The 20,068-nt window shown below is 40.5% G+C and overlaps 1 protein-coding gene across 1 annotated transcript; it reads right to left on the bottom strand.

Moving 5' to 3' along the window:
- Positions 1-15,242: 15,242 nt before the first annotated feature.
- LOC145408961 (uncharacterized) lies at positions 15,243-17,991 on the bottom strand. The gene is made up of 2 exons (XM_080279539.1): positions 17,847-17,991; positions 15,243-16,099 (listed from the first exon to the last, which is right to left on the bottom strand). Exons 1-2 carry the CDS (start codon positions 17,984-17,986, stop codon positions 15,706-15,708), a joined length of 534 nt encoding a protein of 177 aa, XP_080135665.1. The 5' UTR covers positions 17,987-17,991; the 3' UTR covers positions 15,243-15,705.
- Between the last annotated feature and the right edge of the window lie 2,077 nt (positions 17,992-20,068).

Here is a 20,068-nt window from a genome sequence, read left to right as displayed (position 1 = left end):
TTCATCATACAGTGTAGCAACCTTGCATGCTGATATCACTTAGTGACAGAGATTACTAGTGTCAGCATTAAAGCTCAGCTAGCACCCATCCTGCGTACCAGGGAAGACTCTTACAGACAGCCACAGGGGCAGGCTGTCTCTGTATGCCATCATGGCCAAGTCCTGTATATCTCAAGCCGTATATAATTGTAGAGAATATAGTCTACAAAGCCTTCTCTGCGGTTTGGACTACCCTCAAGACGAAGTGGACTTTAGCACTTAATACTACTCAGACCCACTACACACTGGTGGAAAGTCAGTGGGATTCGTAACAAAGACTTGCTGCATTCTTCTAAAAAATCACACATTTTGCACCAGAAACATAACATCCCCTCTTCCTGTTCTCTTACGCCAAGGTGTTTAGTATGATGACTGCTGCTGTATTGCTGTGCTTGAATTACCAACCATGCACTTTACCTACATCACCTGTGATCATTGGCACATTTAAGTCTGGGCATTGGGGGGTATAACCCCAAACGTATTATGCATAGCCCCTGATCTCAAACAGCTTTTTTTATGTATAAAATAAACTGATAAATAACTTGTGTTTATGATCTAATCGTCACATCAAAAAAAGAAAGATCTGGTTAGATGTTGCATGGCATATGCTGATTGCATCCTTTTTATAAGCAGGACAAGAGAGAGGAGAGAACAGGAGGAGAAAGCAGAGGAGATGAGGAGTGCGACAGACAGATGAGACACCAAAAGAGTTTCTGGAGAGGTGAAGAGTATCAGATGAACAAGACATAGAGTTAACACAGTTTTGTCACATCTCATATTATACCCATTTTCTTTTTTCATATTGCGAAAGTTAGCCTAAGCACCTGACCGGAACCTTTTGGTAGAGTACAGTACTCTCTCACATCTTATTTTAATTTTACCCCAGAATAACTTGAAAATTATTTAGTGAAAATCTAAAGATTTCTGGGCTGGGCTAGATCCCCCCATGTTTCAATATCCTAAATACTCCTCTGCCTGTGTTCCTGTATTTGTCATCATTAGTGTTGTAACTTACTCCTCAGTCCCCTGATTTGTGCCTACTTTTTAGGATTTTTTCCCCTGGGAATATACTTTTTCATGATGGTGCTACTGCACTGCTTTATCCAGGTGGAGGTGGTGTGGAGGTAGTAGTGGTAGTAGTAGTTCTTCCCTAGGCAGTCTGGCCGAACAGCCCCGAGTCTCTAAGGATGGCCACATCTATGACCGGGCTTTCCCACAGAGCTCTCAAGGAGTGAATGTTGTGTTGTTGGCACAGGTTATTGTATGCAATGCAGTCTTTCATAATGTGCTTAACAGTATGGGATGCCGTGCTGCATCCTGGACAGACATCAGCGACAGAGTCATCTAGCCTCTTCTGATAGCTCAAGAGGGCTGGATGATGCCCACATCTCAGCCTGGCCAGGTGGACCCTGTCCTCACGAGGGAGATAGAATTCAGAAGGGTGTATATCAGGAGGCTGTGCATGCAGCAGTGTGTTGTCTTTAAGTGACTGAATGGAGCGGCGAGTGATCTGAGTATAGATATGTTTCTGGAAGCTGGTTTGAGGCGGGTGAGGGGAGAGAAATGACAGTATTTGTGTATGATATCGCGTGCTGGGTGTTGTTTTGATGTTCCTTGGTGTGTGTGAATGTGCTGCCATGTAGTGTAGTGGATGGTGTGGGTTTGTGGAGGCTGCGGAGAGAATCTGTGCCTTTCATGTCTAGTTGATTTTTGAGGACTTTGGTTTCTTGGTGTAGGTGGTCTGTAGGTGTAGTGGCTGTGCAGCCTGTGATTATTTTTAGGGCCTTATCCTGTATTTTCTGTAGAGTATTGTAGTGCTTTTTAGTGAGGTTGGCAGCCCAAGCAGGGCTTGCATAATTCATCACTGAACATATATATTGTTTGTATACTGTGGTGGTGGTTTCTTTATTGTGTCCAAATTTTGTATGGGCATGCGACCTTAAGGCGTTGAGGCTTGGTGTTCATTTATCTTTAATGTTTGTGATGTGTTGTTTAAATGACATTTATGTATGTTACACCAAAAATTTTGTGTGGTGTGTGTGTGTGTGTGTGTGTGTGTGTGTGTGTGTGTGTGTGTGTGTGTGTGTGTGTGTGTGGTAGGGGAATGTTGTTTATGGTGAGGTATGGAATGTGACTGTGTTCTGCTGTCCAGTTTGTGAGAAGGGTCACTGTAGATTTGGCTGGGGTTATTTTGAGCCTGTTTGTGATGAACCATTCGTGTAGTGTGTTGAGGTAATGTTGGAGGATGTGTGCAGCTGTGTTTGCGTTTTGGTGTGTACATGTAAGTGTTATGTCGTCCGCATAGGAAGCTATGTGTATCGGTGGTGTGTGGGGTGTAGGTATGTCGTGCATGTATAGGTTAAAGAGAGTAGGAAATAAAACAGATCCTTGGGGTTGCCGTTTGTGAAGTTTCTGATGTTCAGTGACTGACCGGCAAATGTTACATGTGCACATCTGCCTGCTAAATAGTTTCCCAGCCATCTTTTTGTGTTATTGTGCATGTTTGTGTTGAATATTTTGTTTGTGAAGTTGTGACGGGGGATGGCATCAAAAGCTTTGTTAATGTCTAGTGTGACCAGAAGTGTTCTGTGTGGTGGCCTAGCTGCATTGATGCCATCAAAAACTTTCTGTGTAAGGTTTGTAAGATGAGTGTTTGTGGACTGTAGCAACCTAAAACCACGTTATGATGGGGCTAGGGGGATATGAGGTGTAAATAGTTGATACCAGTCGTTCAGTGATTTTGGAGGGGGTGCAGAGAAGTGTGATGGGGCGGTGTAAGGAAGATAATGTGGGGTCTTTGTTGGGTTTGAGGATGGTGATGATAGTGCCAGGCTTCCAGATGCTGGGTATTATGTTGTGTGAGTAGATGTAGTTTGATATGGTGGTGAGTGCTTGTAAATTTATGCCTTGTGGTACAAGGTCTTTAAGGTGTATGTTGCTAATGTTGTCTGGTCCACAGGCAGATGAGTGCTTAAGGTTGCTAATGATGTGCTTCGTCTGGTTGTAAGTGAAAGGTGCGAAGTATGGGTCTATGGGGAACTGTCTCTTGCGTCGGATGACACGCCGGTCGTCTCGATGGAGGTTTAGATGGCTGACATGTGAAAAGTGATTAATGAGAGTGTTTGCTTGTTGTTTGTGGGTATGGTGTCTTTTGTTGTGATGGCAGCATGTGATTGTGTAGTGTTGCTGCTGGAGAGTGTGATGCTATTTAGTGTTTTGCAGAGTTTGCTGGTGTTTGTTTTGTGAATAAGTGTTTGGAGATAATTATTCCAATTTAGTGTTTTCTGTTCTGATATTCTATCGTTTATTTGAGTGTTGAGTTTTTGTATTTGTTGAACGGTGTCTTGTGTATGGGGTGTTGGGGAGTGTTGTAGTGTGTCACATTGACTGATGAGGCCTTGTATTTGTGGTGTGAAGTTGCCGTTGTGTCTCTTTCTGTTGCCTCCAGGGATGTGTCTTTTGTCTGCATTTTGAATCATTGTACTGAAAGTGTGCACAGCGGCGTTGATGTTTGTGATGAGTGTATGGTTTAATTTTTCGAAATGTTGTTCTATTTCAGTTGTGAAGGCCTCCCAGTTGTCTGTCATATAATTAGTGTATGTGTGTCTGTGGCCAGCTGAGTAATTCTGGCTTTGGTAGTGATGTTGACTGGGAGGTGTGTACTGACCATCATTCTGTACTGATGGAAAAATAACCACCAATAACCTACTTACAAATAAAAATTAGTGACCAGTACATTTAAAATAAACTTTTAAAATATATGAAAACATTTGAGGAACTATTCTTAATAATACACTTTAAAACAGAATAATGAATGGACCTAACTTAATGGGGTGTCCATACTATGACTTGAAGAAGGGTACAAGATATACTTGGCAACGTTGACCCTTCAGTTTTTCGGGGAAGGAAAATAAGGTAATGGAGGAGGTTGACGAAGCACCCTGACTGTAGGCGTCGATCCCTTATTGATGTACAGCTTCTCCAGTCATGCTAGATCACAATAGGGAGGTTGGACTTGTTCCAGGTCTGGGCAAAACTTGAATACTTCTTAAAAAACAGTCAATGGCCATGCTGGACGCAGTGCCAGAAATAAAATACTCTGCCAGAACTTGGTTAAAGTCCACTCTCAGACTTATAGTCAGACTTGCACCAAGACTTATTCTAAGACTGGTTCAAGACTCGTTCCCCTGAAAGTGGTAGAGCTTTCCGGTAGTTTCAAGCAAAATAATAAGATAAAAGTATTATACTTTTGTGAAAAAAAAAAAAACATGGAATTGTTCACGGTATTAGACAATGCAACCGTCCTTTGACCACCCTAACCTCTAGGTGTTAGGATGATACTCCATAGGATATTAATTCGTTACAACAATTCACAATTATAAAACAGATTTTAGTATCACGGTGGTGTACGTGACTACCTAGCCTTACCCCAGGGCGTCATAAGCTGACATCAACTGTCTTCTTACTCCACCTCACACAGCTGCTCTGGACTCTTCTCATATTTAACAATTTCCAGGGCAGATTTCACTTTCAAAACATTACTAACATAGACAAAGCCCAATCAAAATACCTTTTAGGGGAAAAGATGTCAGTTACTAACTCATACCGGGGCCTAGGAGAAAGAAAAGCTCCAGGCAGGATGCTGTGATGCTGCCCCCTCAGCAACCAAAACAGAAAAATGACCTTGCACCTCGTTTCCACCTCACGTGTTGCCAAATCTCCCCTTAAGGATCTTTACGATAAGAGAACTTTTAAATTGCCTCTGATATTTTCTTTTGCAGAAGTGTGGATAAATAAAGCAAAATATATAGGAACTCACACTGAGTCACATATTAGCATCAAGTGTCATTGTTCAACTGAAAAAAATAAATACTGAATCGATGTAGAGAACACACAACAACATCGTAAAAATGCATAAAAACATGAGATATGACTTAAGGCAAAAGGTGCAAAAAATATTACTGGCATTTATTTTCAACCTTGACCACTTTCAGGATGTTTGTGAAGGCAAGCTTTAGGGAGCAAAAGGTGATGTCTGGGGATGATGGGAGGTCGAGGGCCTGGTGTGCAATATGGGTATGTTGATGGAGATATTGGGTATTGGTGTGGAGGTTGAGCTACGCCTGAAGACACATCTCGATTACGTCATAGAGTGGCGAAACTGGGAAGGCCTGTACGTGCTCCAGTCAAGAAGGACAACACCATACTACGTCACGGGTGCGTCATGGAGAACATCACTGACAAACTCGTCAACTCCATCCCTCGGCTAGGTGACGACGTCACGGTCGCTAGTCACACCCTTCGCGAGCTCATTTCCAGCTGGAGGAGAAAAATGAACACATAAGTTTCAAGATTCAGCCCGACTTATTCTTGTTACTTATTGCGACATTCATCAACTATATACCACACTTATACTTAGTCCACACACACTTAGTGTTAGTTTAACCTTACAGTCTGTAGGCAAATTTAAATGCGAATGACTTAAAAAAAAAAAAAAAAAAAATCTCTACCACAGTTAGCTCTCGATCGCTTGTTTTCCTTAACGGAGCTCACAACAAGTTCATTGCATTTTATCCCAAACTATTTTATTTTCATATTGAAGTCCCCGGACGATCGGCCGCCAGCAGGCTATGTAAACCCTGTCACAGTCCCATAGATGAAGCATTATCCCATCACGTCGTTAACTGCACCCCAGGTTTTGCCCCCTTCAGACCCCCTGGATTACGGTATTGTTTTTTTGCTTTGTGTACCTACTTCATTACAAATCTTGATATACTTGAAAGAATATTCTACTCACCCCTTCACCTGACATCCTTTCATTGTAATGCCCTGGCGCTAGAACGGTATTGGAGTATTTTGGTATATACTGTATACCGGGGGTAAATGCAAGCTTGTGTGTGTGTGTGTGTGTGTGTGTGTGTGTTGTCCACACACGTACACATCAGGTGCATGTGCATGTATTGTCCTTGTGCTGAGTTTTGAATCAAGAGATAACTTTATAATGTGTATCGTCTCTGTTTATCTATCCACCTGTGTATGTGACTATGTATGTGCCTCTGTTTACAGTGTATATGTACATATATGCCTCCCTGTATATGTATATATGAATACATATCATATATAATTATATGCATGTAGCATATGTATATGTATACACGCCTGTACACATACGCATATCTTTATACATGCGTACCTATCTTGTACATACACAGTATGTCTATGTCTGCATGTGCGTGAATATATGCAAATATGCATAGATATATACGTATATATGTATGTGTGTACATGTGCCTCTCTCTGCATACGTATCTCCTTATGTGTGTGTCATTGTATCCCATTGGCTCCTTCCTAAACCTGTAATGATAATAACGGCTTTAACAACTTTGTACCACGTATGTGTCATTGTATGTCTGTTTACTATTGTGCTTGTACTGATTAACACTTCTATACCGTCTGTGCCCTAACGTACCAATGTAACTTTTTGCCCCCATGCACCCTTCCCTGCTTGGCATTCAGCAACAGTGTTCCCCAGAATGCTGGGGCTTGTACTGAATGGTAAATTAAAAAAAAAAAAAAATCTATTCATACTGTAAATATATTAACGCGCCTTGCTTCCTGTCATTTGTGTATATACTTTGTAAACAGTAACAACTAGCATATACAGTTGCGGACACATAAAACAGAAACACTCCGTCCACCAGTGAGGTATGACTGATAAATTGATGGCTTTCTTAAGAGAGACCGGACTGGTCAGAGTAATGTGACTTTTTTTATTATATGATTATGGTTATTATCGACTGTAAATATCTATATATTGTACTATTAATTAGGGTCGACAGTTGACATATCTGAAATAGTTCCTCCTCCCACTGATCTGTTTCTAATATTGATGTCCCCTACATTAAACCCCGTTCCTGGACTGATAGTCACCAGCTGATGAGTGCAAGTGTGCAATATAGAAAGGTATTGGACATTTGCAGTCGATGGTGGTCTGTTGGGCGAGGTCCTTCACTTTTTGTACAAATTATGTAAATATATTATACCATCTTGATTAAGTTGTCCTAATTATGGCCGACAGCTGACGTATATGGAAATGTTCCTGACTCGTCTGGTTCTCTTTCATATATTGATGTCCCCTATATTAGGTTGTGTCTCGACTGACAGTCACCAGGTGATGACTGCAGGTATGTAATGTAGAAAGGCATTACATATCTGCAGTCGATGGTGTTCTCTTGATCGAGATCTTTTTACCATTAGTGTAGGTTTAATTATTTGTCTTTAGGATTTAGTATAGGTTAGCGATTTGTCTGTTAGGTGATTAGTTTCAGGTTCTTTAGATTAGGCATTTTTGTTTATAATATTAGGTCAAAAATATAAAAATATATATAAAAATAATAAATAAAAATACAAAAAAATAATAAAATAAAAATTATTATACATATATGTACAGTCGTCAGCACAAATTCGCTGCAAGCCTGCTCGTGTGATGTGGGTCGTTTTGTCTGGCAACGGTGTATAGGAACTAGTTGCCACACAGGCTTTTATACGCTTTAAAGACGTGTTTGTTAGAATTAATACTATAAATCATCCAGAATCCAATATTCTTTATATCTGATTAGCGTAAAAATGTGCAAAAGACGACAGATGAATGTTGTCGCGTGGTGAAACTCCTGTTCTCTCCCTCGTATCCATCCCTTGTCCCTCCCCACCCTACCCTCCTCCTTCCCTCTCCCTTTATCCTTCATCTCCACTCCTCTCTCTCTCTTCCCTGTCTACCTTATATCACCCACAGCGCTAATCCACGTAATAAACTGCACTCTTCTCTATCTTTTGTCTATTCCTGTAACCTTTTTGCTCCTCAACATTAGAGAGTTTCATGCCATGCAACAGTCTCTTTCTCCCACTCGTTACTCCACACATGATGCAGCAGTTCGAACCTTTAGTGTTACTGATACTGCTTCGTGATTCAGTGAACAGTATGAGGAGAATGGGAACATTTTCCTAGGGAAGAGAGAGGGCGAGAAGTAGGAGGAGTGGGCACAAACGTTTGTTTAATTTTGCCTACTAATATAATAGGCACAGACTTCCAGGCTCACTCAAACAAATACTAACAAGGAATACATCACAAGAACGAGACCGCAATGTTCCTGTATCTCCCGGCTGTTGGTAGTGACAAACGGTGGAGAACAGAAAGACAACTGGAGAGGAGTGGGAAGGAGACAAGGAAGGTAAGAATGGGACGAGAACAGGAAGGAATATTGACAATAAACCTTGGATATAGTTGGTAGTACTGCATGCAACTGGGAATAAGGCAGACTGGGTTTAGAAAACAGTCAAGAGAGAATTGCGATGCGCCAGTCGGGTTAGTGCCGTGGATAAATGAAGGTAGAGAGGGTGGGGAGAGGAGACAGTGGAGAGGCATGAAAGTGAGTGGGGGGTAGGAGGGAGAGGGAGGGGTGGGGGGGACATCAGGAGTAAGGGGGAGAGACGGGAAGGGAGCTTACACACTGTTATAATGAAGAATACCAGAGTATTACGCTCATTCGTCGTTCCATAACATTGTCAACTCTTGCAGCTTTTTTACGCTAATCAATTACTGTGTACAGAGAATTGTACTCTAGGCAGTCTCTACTGTAGTACCACTTTTGAAAAACACATCGTTAAAGTGTATAAAAGTGTATGTGGCAACTCATCCCTTTACACTGTTGCCAGAGAAAAGGATTCGCATCACACTAGTAGACTTGCAGCGAATTTATGCTTGCGACTGTACGTGTGATTGAAAGTGTGTGTGTTTATATGCATGGATGTGTGTGTGTGTGTGTATATATATATATATATATATATATATATATATATATATATATATATATATATATGGCCTTAATAACCAGGGGCTTTGGCCCCAATGGTTGATAGGCAAAAAGAGAGAGAAAAAAAAACAGCGAGGTGGTGTTATTCTCTCAGCATCTGGTAACACTGATAGGAATGGAACTTCACCAGGTTTCATTCGGTCACTAGGACGAACCGAACACGGTGATCATTGCCACTGTGCGCAGTTATTGGTGGTGATATATAAGAAATGATCGGCCAAAAAATAAACAGAGAATAGCATGTCATGATTATGGAAAGTTTTTAAAATTGTGTCTCATAATACACCCTGTACATAGTGGCAGATATGAATGACACGGATTTTAGGAGTGGTTTAGTTTCGAGTCATAAAACATGCAAAAGTTAACAATTCATCATATAAGTCATAGTTATCAGCTTCCCTACAGCTATCAATGAACAGAATATTATCGTGACGCCCATCCTACCTACCATGAACCTGACATTGGTAGACCTCTGAAATCGAAGCAATTTCACTACATACAGACGGTGGCGCCACTGGAGGCGGCTGGGTGGGTGTGGGGGACCTGGGAGACAGGTGGTGGGTGGTGGGTGAGGATGGGGGCATTTGTGGTCGAACTGGGGGCCAGAGGAGTGGGGTGATGGGGTAGGGGGTGGTGGACTTTGATAGAAGACAGGAGCTACAGTGGGAGGGATAGACCACAAGGTGATGACTGGGCAAATCATTGTTTCATGGAGAATAAGGTATTTTACAGTCAGACAACGAAACGTTATGATGACGTTGCCACGTGTTGTAATTGACTCATGGTTTGTAACAATTCACGACACACTTTCCACTGGGTGGCTCAGTACCCCTGTGCTATGGGTATGGTGACTATTTGTTAATGTGCAAATCAGTGACACATCCCTACAGTTTGTCAGATGTTACAGCTGTTGTGACTGGGATAGGGAATTAGTATTGTAACCTAATTCCCGTCCACACTAGCGGGCAGTGACTGGCGGTTTGTGTCCGCATCGGGTAGAGTCTGTCGGGCACGACTGTGATGTCCAAAATGTAAGGAGTAGGTGGTCCCTGAACAGGTAGTTAGCACCCCTTGAGTGCGGTATGACAATGGCCAACACAGTACGTACGAGAAAAATAGCACTGTATAGCACAATACAGTAATTGATGAACTAGTGAAAAAGAAAAGAAACCAGAGAGTGAAATAATCGGGCTGTGTCTGGCGATTTCACTCAACAACGGGCATGGATTGTTCGCTTGTTTGCCCGTCAAACTTGCCACAGATTGTCCGATGACTGACTTCTCACTCGTGCCCGCCAGTCACTGTCCGCTAGTGTGGACGGATCTTTACGCAGTATCATTATGGATGACGTCTGATTTCGCAAACAGAGTAGGGATAGGCCTATGTAGATGTTTCCTTTACCAACAATTATTTATGAACACTCTGACGGTAATGATAGTCCCTGTGGCTTTCATTACTCTGTATGGCACAGATGTAAAATAAAGGTGGATTTACTTAACTCAGGATTATGTTACCGTTTTCTGTATGCCGTGTTTGGCTGTTGATGTTACACATTGCCAGTGATCATTAGTTATATTTAGGTTTATACTGAGCAACTGTCTTATGCCCCAAGCATTCCTTCACAAATCCTCGAGCCAATACTGGTCTAATAGAGATGGAATATATGTGTGTAACATTAGTAATGTAAAAATGTAGCACAGACCCTGCCTTTTCGTCATCAAAATAATAAGGATTATTATGTTTAATACCTTGTAAAGTTATTATCATAACAGTGTAATTATCAGTTTCTTTCCATTCTGCATTATGTAATTATATGATTCACAAATACTTTCCACCTAATTAGGCATTTCACTTTATATGTTTTACTTGCAAAATCCTCTTCTCTCCCCCCCTTCTCTCTCTCTCTCTCTCTCTTTCCCTCCTCACCTCTTAGTTTACGTCCTACCTCGCCGTCTTCCCTCACATTAACTGACTCGATTAAATAAATTTATTTCCTTACCCCTTACGCGATGAGGATTTTCTTGTGACCTGATCGTCTGGATCAAATTCAAACCGTTGTTTATGGGTTGGTAGACTTTATAAACCTTTAGCCTTTGGACATCACTAGTGCTTCCGTCACACATGAAAAATCGCCTAGAATTAGTCAGAAAAAGTGCAATTGATGTCAGCTTTTTTGTAAGGGCTAACGCTGGATTACGTCCTTCTTTCTTGTTCTTCCCATACATAGTAATAATAATAATAATAATAATAATAATAAATCAATTAATTAATAATAATATTAACGATAATAATAATTATGATAATAATAGTAATAATAATAATAATAATAATAAAACACCCGATATGTGTGACCTACCATCGCCAAAGGCTCTCTTCCTCTGCTGTCTTGTTGCCTCCCTCTCCCTCCCGTCTCGTTGCCTCCCTCCTACTCCCCCTCTCCGTCTTCTTCCTTCTCCCTCACTCTGGTGGGAGAGCGCTGCGCCCTCTGTGGGCTATGTATGGACACATATGCCTGGCAGGGACTGTCGGCGAACTTTTGCTCGTGGGTGTACTTTACTGATCGTTCGAATTATACTAGAGGTAATGGGCATAAAGTTATTGGAAAGCATTTCCAGTCTGATGAAGCTTAAGCATTTTTTCTTTAACAGGGTTGTTAACAATTGGAATAAACTGCCCACGGATGTCATTGATTGCAGTACAGTGGTGACATTCAAAAATCACATAGATAAGTACCTCACTTCAAATCCTCAGCTAAACACCTTCATGACTCAATAATAATGTAAACTGTTTTTCTCTATTTCAGATCGTGATGAAACTATAGCAGGGAAATGCTATGCAATTAATGATAATTGTAGCTTATTGACACTTGAAGTGTATAGATATAGTAAGACAGAATATAGTTTCCCACTTTTTAGTCTTTCCTATGAAAATTCCATGTCAGCTTTTTCATGCTGCATGGTGGTCCTTCTCATGTTTTTCATACCAGCTCCGACTGGAGGGTTTGGTGGGTGGGGGAGAACCTTCTTGCTTTACTGTCCTTACCTCCAACTTGTTGAATTAGATATCATAGTAATGGTCTTCTCTGTAACAAGTGTCACAGCGCTAAAAATATCATGACACACTACATAATAGTGATAGCAATATGCAATTAATATGTGTAATGTAGAGACTTGAGAGATAAACGTGCCTAAATGCGAGCAAGCTTTGAGGGAAGTTGGACCTACCCTATCCAAGAGTGTGAGCCCTTCCAGTGTGGAGGTTGGGTTCTTGGGTGGATGCCGCTTTCGTGCCTCCACCCAGTTAACAGCGGCACCGTAGAAGGAGTCACTTCACCCCGTGACCTGGTTATACGGTTACTACCCAGCACTGTAAATGGTTTCCTGGGTTACAGGAAGTCATTAGACTTGTCTCTCTGTGATGAGTCAACGGAAGTGAAAAGAGGGGTACGAAAAAGATACAGGACGGATAAAGAGAAGCAGGAGAAGAGGAAGGGAGACAAAAAACGATAAAGGTGAAGGAAAATATAGGCAGCACCACATCAAGTGGGTGAATGATAGTCGTCAACAACTACGGTACCACTACAGGGATGGGTGAAATGATGTTATTTTGAAAACAGTCGATAGGAGGTCAGGGTCCCAAGGCAAGGTGAAAGGTTTGGTCATTTAACTTAAACAGTTTTGTTTCGGTCTGGATGTATGATGGAGGAAGGCTTGAAGGTTAGCCATGGAAGATTTTTTTTTTTTTTATATATATAACTTTCAGAGCAGTAAATTAAAGGACAAGGTCATGTGACAAAGACAACTTACATGCTGTTGATCCGATTTGAACCAAACTTGGTAACTGGGTTAAGGGTTATGTAAGGATGAAGGAAATAGCTTTTGAGTGTAATCAGTCAAAGGTCAGTCGCATAAGGAAGAGTGAAATATTCGACCATGAAACCCATCCCTGTGATCAGTGTGCATCTGTCAAGACTTGGCACGCTGCTCATCACTTTCCAAGCATGGTGATGTATCACTCTATAAACGGTAAATTAAAAGTAACGAGGGTGTTTGGTTCATCACATCTCCAGTATTATTTACCAACATTTTTTCATTATTATACTTCAAAATCACAGGTGATCACTGATTATATGGACGGGCTGTAACACCGATTGTATGGGGCGGGGCTGTGCTGTCTGGGAGATTCTTAATATTTGTTTATTAATATAAAATTTATTTTCTTGTCTTCTGAAAGCCAGTATTGAAACACCCAGAGACGACAAGAGCTCCACTAAACATCTTGTGTTTTTACACACGCTCTTGCGATAGCTAGGTGGGTGTTACGTTTTGCTCGACACGTGCCTGTGTGCGTGTGTGTGTGTGTGTGTGTGTGTGTGTGTGTGTGTGTGTGTGTGTGTGTGTGTGTGTGTGTGTGTGTGTGTGTGTGTGTGTGTGTGTGTGTGTGTATGTTTGTGTGTGTGTGTGTGTGTGTGTGTCATTGTCTGTGAACACTGTAACACTCGCAGTTTCGATCTGATTTTAACGAAATTTGGTAGAAGGGTTGTGAGCCAGCCGCGGGATTAAAGCAATATTTTTTGGCGGCAATACATCTAAGGTCAAATTCACATGGCAGTGTCAAATTCCAACCCGTGGAAATCGTTAACAACACAAAAATCCTTTTTAAAAATATGATTTTATAATTCTTCCTCTATCATGCTTTAACATTTGATACTTTTTGATCCTTACTTCACCCCATCCATAGATGGGAAAAAAATCATGATGATGATGAAAAACATCCTGTATTGCGATAAGATTTACCGAATATTAAAGGCCTGGTATGAATACCGGCAAAACTGTATAATTTAATCACAGCTTTTCCTTCGGTTCATATAAACACATGATATCTTCTCAAACTTCATTTTGATCGTCATATAGCTGCAGTTGTCAACAGTGGTGTTTCTCAACGTTTGTGCATTCACCTGGCATCTTCCTGTCACTCATCATCAGTGTTCTCACACGCATCAGAGGACAGGTTGATGTCAACTCATGCATAATGTGAGGCGTCTTTTGGGCAGAACATATTCGCCATGCGGTAAGTCTACAGCATCTAAATGAGGCCAATGAGTTCTCTGTTTAATTCTGACCTCCACTAAACGATTATAGCTATTTACCCACATTAAGATCTGCGGGTTTTAATGGGATAAGTAGTTATCTCAATAGAGTACATCTCACTGAAACCAATGTGTGTCCTGTTACCTTATTCCGATGGAGTTAAGGCGAGAACGCCTTCAACACATTTACATCCTTTTTTATTTCTTTGTTCTTTTTTTTTTTTTGGTCCAACTGTCGACTGAAATAACTAAGCTGATATTTTTTGGTTCTCCTTATACTAAACTTCGTAATTACAGGCTTTATTTTACATTTTTGAGACCACCAGAAAATTGTATCAAGGTTGGGGCAGCCCTCGAGGAGTGAAGAAGTAAATCATTTATTCCTTCTTTGAACACACACACACACACACACACACACACACACACACACACACACACACACACAAATCCTGTACTGCTGTCTTAAGGCTGATGCTGTCAGTAATTTCCTGTTAAATGTGTTCATTATGTGTTTCACGATGGACAGAACACTTATCTTTTACCTCTGTATTGTTTTATTTTTGATACAGTGCTTTATGGAAGACCAATGTTTTATCTAACAATTAATTTGTACAAAAATACGAATGAAAGTTAAATGCTTTATTCTACATCACTCCACTTTAATTTCGTACAACCTGGTGACATATTTATTGTTTACTCTTGCTGTCTCCAGACAAGTTCATTCTGTTTAGGAGATACTTTTAAAACTGGAATATTTAGATAGATCCTTCATTAACCCCTCCAAGTTTTTAAATTTCCTTTGGAAGCAACAAGGATAAAAGAAGTATATGTTTATCCGTCATAGGTCCAGTGGAGGTGGCGTGGCTCCTGACAGTCCAGTGATATATAATTATGTGGAGCGACATTTTTATTTTTTATATAGATAATGAATGGAGGAAGGAAAAACAAAGGAAAAAAACTAAGTCCATGTGCGTAAGGGCATCCTCCATTCATAAAATATTTATAACAACTGGATTTGAATTGAAGTGGATTAAATGTTTGTGGGAAGCAACTCCCAGGAAGTGAATTCCAGAGAGTAGTACTTACAGTAGCATTCTAGATACAGTAGCATTCTACTCAATATTTCTTACAATCTGTTACATTTATTAAATATTACGTGTGGTGATGGTGAGGTATTCTTTCACTTGGTGGCACGGATATAGTTGCCCGTTTCTCCAAACATACCTCATTCACCCCCCCCCCCATCCTTCGAAAGAAGGATGCTGGACTGCAGGAGACGGGCAATATCAACCTGCAGTCCACCTTGTTCACGTCCCATTATACTACTACTGCTACTATTATTATTGCCATGACTTATTAAACGGTATTATTTAAAATATTGAGTCATACCTGAGAAGAAAATCATCCCATTATTTTACATCGTACATTAAAACTCTTCAGTGTGGTGACAGATTTAATTTCATTCATCCTACCTTCAGACGATTGTAGGCCTACTTATTGTAGAGGAGACTTTCCGAACTAATTGGTTTGGATTTAGTTGCACTGATCCAGTTACAACAAAATGTATCCCAAATAAGTAAAAACATTGCCTGGAGGTAGGAAGGCTTTAAAAGTAAGTTACGTGCTTCAAAAAGTCAGACTTTGCAGCTCTTCCTGCTGTACGAGTGTGTTAACATTTCTCCCCTACAGACTGTTGTTCTGTGTATGTTAATTTGAGTTGTTAGACAATTGCCTTGCCATTGCTGCAATATCAGCTGCCTGATTTGCCAATGCATCAGCTGCTGTTTTTGCTTCTTCTTTGCTCATTTTACTTCGATTGGCTCTAAGATTCTTCATTTCCTCTTGTAAGGCGTGTAGTTGTGCTCTGAGGTTGCTGATTTCATTCACCATGTAAACAGCTGCATATGTGGTTCCAGCTATTTCCCCGATGCGTATGAGTTTACCAGCTACCCTTCGTAGTGGCGCTGTTCTGGCTCCGAACCGTAGAAGTCCTGCCATAAATGCTCCACGCTTTGTCCTTTGTACCGTTGGTCCTGCCTCGCCGTCTGGGAGAAACGACCCATTCTCCAGTGGTATGATATCTGCCTCCTCTTCCTCGGCGCTGAAAGGACAAGACATTTTATATATATATACCATACCAAGCCCAAACAAAGAATGTTGGCCTGTGAGGTACCGCTTTGTAATTCTGGTAGAATTGTTACATTTATAATGTCCATAGCTCATATTTTCATTATTCTAATATGTGTCAGAAATGAAGAATTATGCAGTTACACTCCTTTCATCGAAGCTCTATGGTCTTGTACAGATTTTAGAGCCTGCATAATCAGTGTGTTGGAATAAGTTACTACACTGCTGGACTGGCCTTACACCATACTTATGTTGTGATGTCCTGGTTTGTGTTTTCCAGGTTGTCCTTTGTAAAATGCATTATAGTCCTTGCATGAATTTTTATACGCAACGCCTGAATTGCTTGATGGGCTTTTGTTGACGATGCCTTTCTTAATGGTGTTTTCAGTCTTGAAAGCTAAAGGACGAGCAACCTAGCATAAGAATAATATGAAATACTATGCCAATTGGTTAACATTCATAAATTCATTTTACATGCACTACATTGTATTTCATATATTTTAGGGAAGGGAGGGATTAACAGGATAATAATTGAAGAATGAAAAAATGTAAAAACAGGATTAATCTACTACAGTGCGTTATTTTTTTATTATTTTATTCTAAATGTTTTTCCCATTCATCCCTCCCATCCCTAAAATATAGATAATACGACCTTGTGGATGTAAAATGAATTTATGATTGTTATGTAGTTGGCACAGTATTTTTATATTATTCTTATGCTGGGTTGTTCTTCCTTTAGTCTGATGATGCCAGATGTGACTGACAACCTTGCAGAGTAAAGGCAATCCCTCCCCTCTAAGTGTGTGTATTACTGCCCTGCACCATATGCTGTCTACAAGATGAGTAACTCTCTCTCTCTCTCTCTCTCTCATGTATATTTATGTACATATATACATATATTTATTTATACAGATAGATAGATGGATAGATTAATGGAGATAGATAACTAGACAGATGTACCTTTTAGGCCTGTGGTCCTTTAAGATGGATGGAACTAGGCATTTCCAAAGTTAACAGACGGGAGAACCCCAGGGTTCGGACCTATGAACTTTATGAATGTGTGCTGATCAGCAAAGTACACTTCCTGCAGCACCTTGCACACAGCAACCTTAGGATATATATATATATATATATATATATATATATATATATATATATATATATATATATATATATATATATATATATATATATATATATATATATATATATATATATATATATATATATATATATATATATTATCCAGACAACTCTTCCCGCATAATAAAGAGGTTAGGTAGGGTCAAGCGAAGAAGTAAGAATAATACAGAAAGAGAACCAACGTAAAGTCTTGCCATTGACTCACTCTTCAGGCTAGGAATCCTGACTCCACCCCACGGGCATAAACATCCACACTTTCACGCTTCCTAGTACTCGTACGTATCAGCGGGAGTCAGTCCGACGATTATCACATCACCCAAATAAAGAGGAATCCAAAACCCTTAATATGACCTGCTTACAAAAGTCTTCCAACCATCTCGATCCGCTGGCAGTTCTCTTGCCTTATGATCCTCCACACATCACTTTCTTATACACATTACTATGGGCATCCATCCATCTTCTCATCTAAGCACAGTATTCTGTCATGGCTCACATCTCTCTCTCTCTCTCTCTGATATAGATAGATAAATAGATAGATACCGTAATTCTACAGTGTGTTGCAGTACAGTAACACTGACCTGTAATACTGTGGTGAGTAGGTGCCAAGATCCTGAATAATAAGCTGCACAGGTGGATCAATGACCAGAGTCCAGCCAGCCTCATCACCTGCCACCTCCACGTCCCCCAGGGATGGTCTTTCTGAGCCTGCCACCTCCATGTCATCCAGGGATGGCCCCCCAGAGCCCACCGTCTCCATGTCCACCAGGGGCAGCCCTCCAGAGCCTGCCACCTCTCCCGCTTGCCCACCAGAAGCTGCAAGGCGCCAGCACCAATGAGAAATGACACCGCTTTAACTAACATGGCCGAGTATTCATGGTACGTCAGTGATAATAACGCACAAGGTTGGTACTTGTCAACATAAGTTCACAAACATATTCTGAAGGTGGTTCATAGTGGGGTTAGTATATGCGGTAAGTAGGTGTATGAAAGTGCATGGAGTGTGAAGGCTGAACAACCTGTTAAAGAGAAGTTATACAGCAACGAGGACAGAAATAGCGGAGATGAGGTTATGGAGAAATAGAGTTTTATGTTAGTGAGAGAAGAGGGGAAAAAGAAAGTATAGAAAAAGAAAGAAGGAAAAAGTAGTTGGTATAAAGTGAAGGGAAAGAAAGACACCGTTTTGCTTGGAATGCAAGAGCGTCGTAGGTGGTGACAGGGACGGTAGTAATGGTGATCAGAGGTAGACAGTGGCGAAATATTATTGGAAAAAAGTAAGCAATTAGACGCAGATAATATTCTCGGAGGCTGAGGAGGCTCCCTTGCACTTCCTTAACTGTTTATTTCTGGTTGTGCCATGTTAATAGTACCATGTATGGTATTACCTCCGCAAGAGAGGTTGGACGGCGGTTATATTCACATGAGTCTGTTTGTCTGCTTGTGTACAAAGTATTCGAAAAACTTGTTATCGGATTTCAGTGAAATGTGGTGGATAGACAGGTAGTGGGCCAAGGAGGAGGAGTTTAGATTTACAGTTGGATTTGGATCCGGATGCAGGAATGCATAATAAATTTTATTTTCGTTAGAGATATGTGCTGTCTATATACAGTAGTCTCTCTATCAATTATATAATTATGCATATATATATATATATATATATATATATATATATATATATACACGCACACTCTAAACAGATACATATACATAGTCAGATACACAGGTAGATAGATAGACGAGAACGATATGCATTATTCCTCTTGATTCAAAATCCCTGCACAAGGACAGTACATGCACATGCACCTGATGTATGCGTGCCTGGACAACACACACACACACACACACACACACACACACACACACACACACACACACAGGCTTGCTCTCTCTCTCTCTCTCTCTCTCTATATATATATATATATATATATATATATATATATATATATATATATATATATATATATATATATATCCTTGCACCAAAATTTAGGTCAGTATGCCTACCTAACATCAGTTTCTGTTATGGTTATCACAGGCCGTTTTCTACGTCCTACTACGATCTGAGACGGCAACACCCTTCCCTGTGTGGAGCTATGCCGGTTTGAGCCTTACTCTTGATGACACAGGAGGCTTCTTAAATACCGTTTAAACATCGGCAGAGTTTGCACGAATAACATACAGTACAAGAGGGCATTTAGATGTAATGTTCAGAAAAAAAAAATATCGGTTGTTTTGAGGTGCTAGGATGTCTCCAAAGACACTTTCGGTACGGCTCCATATGTCTCTCCGAGTTTAATATTCAGATTTTGAACGGTGGTGGTAGTTTGAAGATTAATACTTGATCTATTGCTATATTCTTTGTTTTCAAGACAATTTTTAAGATCACTGGCATGACTTCAGTATACTGCAGAATAAAGATTAACCTTTGTTGAAATCACTCTCCATCATTTCTTTTGTCTGCAGGGTTGATTAAAGAGATCTGGTGACATAGAAGGGGATTTGAAGATGTATGATGGAATTTAAATCTGTAGGAAGTCGCTATGGAATCACAAAACTAATGAGAATACGGCCTAGCGTGGGCGTTCCTTAACCTTTTCTGACCTCAGCACCCCCTGCAGTAAGGCCGTACAGTCCGGCACCACCTTACATCTGGCTACTGGGACTACAGTTGCTACACTGCTACAGTAACAACACTACTATAAGAATAAAGTAAAGTGAACTACTCCTTGACTATTTTATACATTCTCCAAAAGTAAAATATCAACTAAGCAAAACCAATATATGTTGCATTTTCCAGCAACCA

This window comes from Coenobita brevimanus, chromosome 79 (genome assembly GCF_032717465.1).
Source record: "Coenobita brevimanus isolate Jiangsu-jjx chromosome 79, ASM3271746v2, whole genome shotgun sequence".
Taxonomy (NCBI): domain Eukaryota; kingdom Metazoa; phylum Arthropoda; class Malacostraca; order Decapoda; family Coenobitidae; genus Coenobita; species Coenobita brevimanus.
This window is presented reverse-complemented; position numbering and strand designations above follow the sequence as displayed.